Here is a 10,639-nt window from a genome sequence, read left to right as displayed (position 1 = left end):
AGGCCACTGGTTTGAGTCTCGGCTGGGTCAGTTGGCATTTCTGTGTGGAGTTTGCATGTGACGTGGTATAGGTAAATTGGGTGAGCTAAATTGGCCGTATTGTATGTGTGTGAATGAGTGTGTATGGATGTTTCCCAGTGATGGGTTGCAGCTGTCAGGGCATCCGCTGCGTAAAACAAATGCTGGGTAAGTTGGCGGTTCATTCCGCTGTGGCGACCCCAGATTAATAAGGGGACTAAGCCGAAAAGTAAATGAATGAATGTTTCTACCGAAGATCAAATGTTTTGTGTCATAAGATCTCAGTTTATTGTTTCAATCCACTAATGAGATATAATTTGATGAAAATGTTTTGCTTGCATTAAACAGAGTATGCAAATTCACACAATGAAATATAATATTTCTTTTATAAAAAATATATTTAAGGATGTTGTTTAGCATGTATTTCATGAACAGAAAGTAGGTAAAACTGATGGCTAGAATAAAAAAAAGGTTCAAAAAAGGTTGAAAATGCATAGTTTAACACTCGTCTGCTGATATAAACTTTAAGTCGATGCCTTCTGCTGAAAATAATCATGTGAAAGTCAAATAGTGTAATTATTTTAGTGGTCACAGACTTCCTGTTTGTGTCATTTGTTGGGAATTTGTCATCTTGTCTGCCAATATGTTGTTGTTGAATTGTGGCTTTCATATCACAGTGTAAGCCAAATACAGTGAGACTGGGAGAAAGTTTGCTTGTGTTAAGGATTAGACGACAATCAGACTGGTTTCAGCTTTATTTATTTTCTTGCTTTCTGTAATCTCTTTATTTACAACAAACCTCTTGATTTTGGAAAGGGATTTAGATCATGAGCATGAGGAGAGATTTCATGATTTCTTAGTTGTTTTTTTTTTCATTGATTCAGGTGAACGAGGGCAGTGTGTCCTGGACACACCACCAAAGATTTTATTCTGTGATCTTCGCTTGGACCCTGGAGAGAGCAAGACATGTAAGAAACTGAATGTAAACCACACACAGATTCACTCATTTTTATGATGTTGTTCACACTTTCACAACATCAGTTACTCTAAGTGAGGCCTTTATTCAACATAAATTTTCTTCATGATTCCTCATGACCCAGATAAAGTTACACTAAAAACAGGTACAGAGCCAAAAGTCTGCTATTCAGTCATGCAGTGGCAAACTATGCTTGTCTAATGTCATTCTGAGCTACAGCAGACAACCACGCATGCATAACAAACTGAGATTATCACCATTATTTCTGCCTCTTTCAGATTCCTACAGCGAGGTCGTGCCCACTGACGGTCCGCCTAGTTTTCGGGGTCAGGCAGTGAAATACGTGTACAAACTCACGATTGGGTGTCAGCGAGTCAACTCGCCTATCAAATTACTGCGAGTCCCTTTCAGAGTCCTAGTGCTTCATGGTAGGTTACACACACAGCCTCTTTGCTGCCTTTGTATACGATTTCCCTTTCAGCCTTGTCCATTTAAAGATGAGCTTAATTTTCAGCAAACTAGATTAGAGATGCATTAATATTTTCTTAAGATTTTTTTTTGGAATGGCATATAGAAGGCCCTCATGTTATCACATAATCAGACCAATATGATTACCTTGGTAAACCACCTATTATTATAAGATTGAATGGTTGTGGAATTAATAAACCATGAGTGACAAATATGCTTATGACGATGGTGTCATCACAGTGCCATTAGTAATCACGGACTTTTACTTGTTTTAGATGTTCAGCCACTTTTATTTTTAGAGCACTTTATACAGTGCAGTTTAGGACAGGGTTCATACGGTCATGGAAAACCTGAAAAAGTCATGGGATTTTGACATGGCATTTTCCAGGCCTGGAAAAGTCATGGAAATTAGTTTAACAAATATCTGTTTACTTAAATTAGGGCTGAGCGATGTTGGAAAAATCTGACACTACCATATTTTGCATTTCTGTGATATATGTTGCGATGTAAATACAATTTCATCATATGATTTAACAGGTTTATTTGGATTGATTGAGGTGATTTTGTAGGGGAGTAAATCTCCAATAATATATGACAAATAAATTACAAGCATAGATAAATAAAAGATAGTAAAGATAAAAGTGAATTATAGTTTTCAGGTATTCACTATTCAGATACAGATACTGGATAATCAACACGGCAAAGTCTTCATTGTATATTATTTAATCTTTATTAAATTTCTTGTGACCGGATGTTTTGAAATTTGAAATATTGAAATGTTTACACAGTCACAGGCCTTAAAGGGACATTTTACTCAAAGATTAAAATGTAATCAGTATTTACTTACACTTCACTTGTTTCAGTACTAAAGGAGTTATTAAATTATTTTCTCTTTGTGTTCGTTTAAAAAAAAAAAAAAGACAACTCATAAATGTTTGAAACAAGTGAAAGGTGTAATAAAAAATTGTAAGTAATATTTTTGGGTAAACTATCTCTTTAAAAATGCATGCAGATGATAAACTTTTACTCCATAATGAATTAACTCTATATTAAACTATAATCCCAACATTGCATATCCTGCAATGAACACATTGCGATATCGATGCTGAAATGATATATTGTGCAGCCCTAACTTGTATATAGGTTAGTTGTCTTTAATTCTTTTCTGTCCTTGGCCAAAAACTTGCCCTTACATTGTTAGTGTTGTGTAAGCATTACCTAAATGAATTTTACATGGATATAAAAACAAATTTAAACAAAATATAGATTGTTGCGTGTTTTATGATATGCTGTAATAAATTTGAACGTAACTGTTTTTCTTATTATTTACCATGTACAGTTGAAGTCAGAATTATTAGCCCCCTTTTGATTTTCTTTTTCTTTTTTAAATATTTCCCAAATGATGTTTGACAGAGCAAGGAAATTTTCACAGTATGTCTGGTAATATTTTTTCTTCTAGAAAAAGTCTTATTTGTTTCATTTCGACTAAAATAAAAGCAGTTTTGAATTTTTGAAAAACTATTTTTGGGACAAAATTATTAGCCCTTTAAGGTAATTTTTGTTTACGATAATCTACAGAACAAACCATCGTTATACAATAAATTGCCTAATTACCCTAACCTGCCTAGTTCACCTTATTAACCTAGTTAAGCATTTAAATGTCACTTTAAGCTGTATAGAAGTGTCTTGAAAAATACCAAGTAAAATATTATTTTCCGTCATCATGTCAAAGATAAAATAAATCAGTTATTAGAAGTAGGTTTTAAAACTATTATGCTTAGAAATGTGCTGAAACAATCTTCCCTCCATTAAAAAAAAATTGGAGAAAAAAATAAACAGTGGCGCTAATAATTCAGGAGGGCTAATAATTCTGACTTCAACTGTATATGTAGACATTACAAGAAACATTACGTCATGAAAATGTACTTAAAAGTCTTTAAAAAGTTATGAAATTTTAGTAGTAAAAATGTGTATGAACCCTGATCAATAAAGATCAGAATCAAGCTCCGTTCGGGGCGGTCAAATACTTTACATGTACTCCTGCAATGCGCACATTTTTGCTGTTTTGCCAATAGCCAGCATTCAATCCAATGTTTGCTGTCATCTACTGGAAAACAGACTCTAAGAAAATCCTTGATTTTCTCCTGAAATGTAAAATTAAGCCACTAGATGGCTGCACTGTGTCACTCACTTGCCATGACCTTTCAGGTAAAAAAGTTTACAAGTTTTTTAATTATTACATCTATATATATTTTGACATTTATCAAATTAGTATTATGGCAAAACGTTTTGCTGGTGCTGTCATATTATTCTACTCTTATGTTATCATTATGCAATGACTGATTTAAAAACGACAGCAATATAATTCATTATCACAATATATTGTACACCAAAAAGCTTGGTTCGTCTCCAAATAAGCAAGACAAAAGTGATCAGAAACTCCAATAGGTGACAGAAATAGACATAAAAAAAACAGTGTGATGTCGGTCAAGAACGATGCACCAGACCAGCGTTTGATGACGTTTGATGTTCCTCTGCAGGCATGCCAGAGCCTCCGTTCCATCAGGATGAAGAAGTAGCTCCTTCAAACCCTTTCCTTGAGGAGGAGGAAGGAAGCAGGAGAGATACAAGACCACTAGAAAGAGCACTGGACATGCTAATGATCACTACCTCACGCCGGTGCCCATGTGTGTAGGAATATGGGTTTATGTCAGTTATCATGTTGCCCTCTTGTTTTGAATTCTGTGAATGTGGTAGAGAGCACATGTCTGTCTTTCACAGATATGTTCAACATCACAAACGTGCGGGGGAAGGTGGCTAAGTTCTGCATCTTTAAGACCGTGTACAGGCTTGGAGAAGATGTTATCGGCACTTTCACATTCTCAGAAGGAGATATTCCATGTATACAGGTCGGTGAGATTTTTGAAAAAAATAGATTTTTAAATGATATTGAAAGAAGTGTAAAAACCTTTCATTTGTTTAATCAAAAATACATTAAAGACTAAATATTTATGTAAATATTATTGCAGTTTAAAATACCTACATTGAAGTTATTCCTGTGATGACAATGCTATTTTACTCCAGTCTTAAGATCCTTCAGAAATCATTTTTTATATGCTGATGTGGTGTCAAGAAACTTGTATAAGTATCTTAAACTTGTATAATTATAATAGGTCTTATTAAAAAAATTCTATATAAGTCTTTTTATCCTGGAATTAGTCTTTGACCACTAGTTCTTTCACCAACAAAATACTTTTAAGTCTTATTTTAAGTCAAATTTTTATTTTTTTATCTTTTGATGTAGTGTGTCCATAGGAAATATGTTTACATTTCCAAAAAAATAATTTAAAAAGTTGATCAATTGTAATAATTCAGTTAGATTTCTGTTTGCACAAGGAGTCTGACAGCAGACAGTGCTCTAAACAGAGATCTGATCCACTTGAAAGACATGAAGAAAAAAATGAAACCGACTAAATCCTGAAGAACTGTGGAAACATCTCCAACACTTCAAGAAACTTTCCTGCAAAGCTGCCTTCAATTATGCACTAATAAATTAAGTGCACCAAAGACAAAATCTGCTTTAAACACGAAGGCTGGTCACACCAAATGTTGATTTAATTTAATTTAATTTATAAAAATTTATTGCTAGTTAAAATCAGTTTGTGGCATTATTCTAAAACATACTTACTTTACAGCATTTTGTTTTGTAATAAAAGTACCTTAAAGGGATAGTTCACCCAAAATATGTTTTTTTGAGTAAAAAGTTTTAGGAGTTTCTTTTCTTCTTTTCATCACAAGATAATATATTCTGATGATGATGATGATGGTGGTGGTAGTAGTAATAATAATAATAATAATAATGATGATAATAATAAATTACTTAATGGGTACCAGCTACCTTTCTTTTTCAAAAAATATATTTAGTATTATTATTATTATTATTATTGAAGTAAAAGAAAATGTACATATAATACAGTAAACATTACAGTTTCTTTCTTTCTATTTTAGTTTTAACCCAAGCCCCACCCCAAGACTTGAACCTCCCAAGGGTTAACACAATAATTTGGGTCAAATACAATAATTAAATAATCTGGAATCATGCATGTTGTAACATAACAGTGATGATGAAATAAAATAACAGTAGAAGAAGAAAAAAAAATTACATTTAAGACAAAACGCCATGAAGTGGTCTTGTCGTCGATCCCAGTCTTAAGAGCAACAAATAACTACTTTACTTTAAGTTGATCATTTGGAAAAGTGGCAGAAGGTAGATTTTTCTGATGAATCATCTGTTGAACTGCATCCCAATCATCACAAAATGAGCAGAAGACCTACTGGAACCCACATGGACCCAAGATTCTTACAGAAATTGGTCAATTTTGGTGAAGGAAAAATCATATTTGGCGCTACATTCAGTATGGGGGTGTGCGAGATCTGAGAGATCTGAGTGGATGGCAACATCAATAGTCTGAGCTATCAAGACAATTGTGCTGCCCATTACATTACAAACTACAGTAGAGGGCAAATTCTTCAGCAGGATAGCGCTCCTTTTCATACTTCAGCCTCCACATCAAAGTTCCTTAAAGCAAAGAAGGTCAAGGTGCTCCAGAATTGGCCAGCCCAGTCACCAGATATGAACATTATTGAGCATGTCTAGGGTAAGATGAAGGAGGAGGCATTAAAGATGAATCCAAATAATGTTGATGAACACTGGGAGTCCTGCAAGAACACTTTCTTTGCCATTCCAGATGACTTTATTAATAAGTTATTTGAGTCACTGAAGAGATGTTTGGATGCAGTCTTCTAAGCTCATGGGAGTTGTACACAATTTGTTTTTTTCTACTACACCATGACTTTATATTCTTTAATGCACATTATTTCTGTTACGTGACAAGACTTTTGTTTAAGCACAGTCAGAGTTTACTTGTCTAATTAAATAATTATGATAATTAAAATAAGCGTAATCTAGAGGCTTTTGCCTTTCATATAAGCCACTTCTGATACTAAATGATCTACTAGAAGTCAGGTTATTATTTGTTGTTCCTAAGACTTAGATACGTGACAAGACTTCTGTCAGGTAGTGTACAGATTATTTAACAGCTGGGTAATTCTTTCAGATCTTTAAAATATGATAAAATAGTTATGTATAAAACTTACTCTTAGTATTTAATATATTATATTGTGTTGAACAGAAGAAAGAAACTCATAAAGTTTGATAACCATGTGAGGGAGTATTAATGATGCTGCATTTCTGGGTGGACTATCCCTTAAAACTTTATCTAGTACTGCAGCTTTAAAGTTTTGTTAAAATTTTGCCACAGTTCATCTGAATTTTTGCACAGTACTGTAAATACTTCATGAAGTGGCCCAGAAACGTTCATGTGCATTTATGTCTTGTGTCTGCTCAGTATTCAGTAAGTCTGCAAAGTGAAGAGGAGGTGCAGGAGCAGTATCAGAGACGACCCGGCCAGGCAGTCAGTGTCACTGGTCATGGCCGACATCTAGAGTCCTGCTTGCACACAGCATCCAGCCATTTCTCTCTTCCTGTGCCTCTTAACGTCACACCAGGGTTCACCACAGATATAGGTAACAAAAACTTCATCATCTACAAATGTACAGAATATGTGTTAATTACAGTTTTTTAGGTGGTACTGTTTTTGTTAATTGAAAATAAATACTATTAATATGTGACTCTGGAGCACAAAGCCAGTCACATGAGTATACAATACTAGTCAAAAGTTTGGGGTCAGTAGGATTTTTTAATGTTTTAAAATAAGCTAATCTTGCTCACCAAGCTTGCATTTATTTAATCAAAAATACAGTACAAATAGTACAATTGTGAAATGTTATTGCACTATAAAATAACTGTTAATCATTGAATTTAATAATTAATTCCAGTGATTTTAAAGATGAATTGTCAGCTTCATTACTCCAGTCTTCAGAGTCACATGATCCTACAGAAATCCTTCTAATAACAATAATGATAATTATTATTGTTGTTATTATTATTATTTTATTTTATTATTATTGCTATTTTTAGGTAACACTTTAGAGCAGTGGTCACCAAACTTGTTCCTGGAGGGCCGGTGTCCTGCAGGTTTTAGCTCCAACCCTAATCAAACACACCTGAACAAGCTAATCAAGGTCTTGCTAGGTATACTTGAAACATCCAGGCAGGTGTGTTGAGGCAAGTTGGAGCTAAACCCTGCAGGGACACCGGCCCTCCTGGACCGAGATTGGTGACCCATGCTTTAGAGAAATGGTCCATTAGTTAATGCTAGGTAATTTATTTAATAGCATTATCTAAGTATGAATAATATTGTAAAGCATTTATTTATCATAGTTCAATATTAACGAATGCATTCTTCAAATCCAGATTTTGCTCATTTTACATTAGTTGATCCACATGAACGAACATTATTTAACTTGAATAACAATATCTAATGGCGACGCAGTGGCGCGGTAGGTAGTGCTGTCACCTCACAGCAAGAAGGTCGCTGGTTCGAGCCTCGGCTGGGTCAGTTGGCGTTCCTGTGTGCAGTTTGTATGTTCTCCCTGCGTTTGCATGGGTTTCCTCCGGGTGCTCCGGTTTCCCCACAAGTCCAAAGACATGCGGTATAGGTGAATTGGGTAGGCTAAAAAATTGTCTGTAGTGTATGAGTGTGTGTGAAAGAGTGTGTATGGGTTTCCCAGTGATGGGTTGCGGCAGGAAGGGCATCTGCTGCATAAAGAAATTCTGGATAAGTTGGTGGTTCATTCCACTGTGGCAACCCTAGATTAATAAAGGGACTAAGCCGAAACGAAAATGAATGAATGAACATTAACTAATGTTAACAAAGATGAAAACATACTTTATTGTGTTACTAATTGTTTGTTAATGCTAGTAAATACATTAACTGATGGACCATTATTTAAAGTGTTATCTATTATTATTATTATTATTATTACCAATGGTAATTGTAGTAAAAGCAAGAATGACTGGAGTAATAATTTAATTTGAAACTACATAAAATAAGAAGGCAGTTATTTAAAATTTTAATAAACATTTAACAATTTTACTTCTTTTTTTTTTTTTTACATATAATAAATGCCACCTTGATGAACAGAATAATTTTCTTAAAAAAAATGACCCCAAACTTTTAACTGGTAATGTATATTGTAAAAGATTTTTAAAAACTATATCAAATGGGTCAAGTTTATATAAAAAATAATGGCCAAAAATATAAAGTAAATATAATGTTCCATGAAGATTTTTGTCAGTATTCTACTTTAAGTTTATTATAAATCAATGTTTCATTATTTACCTGCATTTCTACATATATTTCATTTTGGCAAATTTAAAGTTTTTTTTTTTACTTTCTCAGTATTTAGATTTTTTTTAAACCTCAGATTTTCTAAATAGTTGTTTTTTAGCCAAATATTGTCCCAACAAATGATAAATCAGCGGAAAGCTTGTTTACTTATCTTCTGTATAATGTTTAAGTCTTTAAATTTCAGAGAATTGACACAGTTGAAGTGAGAATTTTTAGCCCCTTTTTAAATGTTTTTCTTTTTAAATATTGCCCAAATTATGTTTAACAGAGCAAGGACATTTTCACAGTATGTCTGATAATATTTTACTATAGAAAGTCTAATTTGTTTTATTTCGGCTAGAATAAAAGCAGATTTAATTTTTTTTAAACCATTTTAAGGTCAAAATTATTAGCCCCTTTAAGCTATATTCTTTTCTCTATAGTCTACAAAACAAACAACTGTTAGACAGTAAATTGCCTGACTACCCTATCCTGCCTAGTTAATCTAATTAACCTAGTTAAGCCTTTTAATGTCACTTTAAGCTATATAAAAGTGTCTTGAAAAATATCTAGTCAAATATTATTTACTGTCATCATGGCAAAGATAAAATAAATCAGTTATTATAGATGAGTTATTAAAACTATTATGTTCAGAAATGTGTTGAAAAAACCTCTCTGTTAAACCGAATCTTGGTGAAAAAAATAAACAGGACAGCTATTAATTCATTGGGTTTAATAATTCTGACTTCAACTGTATGACTGGTGTTTTCAAAGCTCACATGTGATAAAATCATAAAATCAAAATGTACTCTCCCTCAAGTGGTTTAAAACCTTTAGGTTTCTTTCTTATACTGAATAAAAAATATATATTTTTGAGAAAGCTAAAAACCTGTAACTATTGACTTCCATAGTAGGAAAAACAAATACCATGAAAGTCAATGGTGACCAGTTTCTAACATTTTTCAAAATATCTACTTTAGTGTTCAACAGAACAAAGAAAGTCATAAAGGTTAATGAAAGGGTCAGTTAATGATGCCAAATACAAGTATCCCGTTAATGATTCTGGTTTGCGTAACCCTGGAGCTTTAAATGTTAGATTAAAGATATGTGAACCAGGGATGTGACTTAATATTAAAACTGCAGTTGAATAAATAAAGCAAGCATTCTCATTCAGAGTTTTTCACTTCTTCCCCAGTGACGTTAAGATGGCGTCTGCATTTTGAGTTTGTCACGGCGAGGGAGCCTGTGGAGGCACCAGTGGTCCTGCAGAATCAGTCAGAGGTCACAGTGTGGACCGGGGCCGAGCACGTGGATGTGGACACCTTCAGCTGGGACCTGCCAATCAAAGTGCTTCCCACCAATCCCACGCTCGCTTCATATGTTTCACAGTTCACAGGGACAAACAGCATCAATATTTGAGTTGTGCTAGGGTTTGAGGCGGGAGATCCTAAAACTAACAAGCGTTGTGGTGTCATTCGAGCAGTCCATTCCAATTTCAGTGTCGTTTGACTGGTTTTACCTTGTGCCGTGCAGTGAAATCATTCTTTATTTAAGCTACTTTAACATTTCAGACTTGACCAAGAGTCTGCTTTACCTCTTGTAATGTTAACAAATGTTCTGTATTTATTGTCAATATTGCAATGTATGCTCCAAAAGACGGTTTCTATTATATTTCAGTTCCTCTATTGCAAGCTATTTTGTACATTTCTCTACATGCAAAAGAAAACTGAATAAAGTCTGTAAAGAGTTATTATTGCAGCTGAAGATTTAATGAAACCCTTGTCACTTTAAAAAAAAATTATTTAAAAAAAAGCAATGAAAATAAAGATTTTTTTTTTTACATATTTTTTATTAGGAGTAAACATTCAAAATATTAGATGGTATA

The 10,639-nt window shown here is 33.6% G+C and overlaps 1 protein-coding gene across 1 annotated transcript in view; it reads left to right on the top strand.

Moving 5' to 3' along the window:
• Window positions 1-10,504, top strand: part of rgp1 (GP1 homolog, RAB6A GEF complex partner 1) — a 13,535-nt gene extending 3,031 nt beyond the window's left edge. The window contains exons 4-9 of the mRNA NM_001002608.1: window positions 903-986; window positions 1,273-1,422; window positions 4,003-4,149; window positions 4,244-4,371; window positions 6,871-7,048; window positions 9,950-10,504. Of these exons, the coding sequence (NP_001002608.1) occupies window positions 903-986; window positions 1,273-1,422; window positions 4,003-4,149; window positions 4,244-4,371; window positions 6,871-7,048; window positions 9,950-10,173 (911 nt within the window). The 3' untranslated portion in view covers window positions 10,174-10,504. The remainder of the gene's footprint in view (window positions 1-902; window positions 987-1,272; window positions 1,423-4,002; window positions 4,150-4,243; window positions 4,372-6,870; window positions 7,049-9,949) is intronic.
• Window positions 10,505-10,639: the final 135 nt, after the last annotated feature.

The sequence above is a fragment of the Danio rerio genome, chromosome 7 (genome assembly GCF_049306965.1).
Source record: "Danio rerio strain Tuebingen ecotype United States chromosome 7, GRCz12tu, whole genome shotgun sequence".
NCBI classification, from domain to species: Eukaryota; Metazoa; Chordata; class Actinopteri; order Cypriniformes; family Danionidae; genus Danio; species Danio rerio.
The sequence above is the reverse complement of the archived record's forward strand: the minus strand, read 5'-3'. Positions and strand labels throughout refer to the sequence as shown.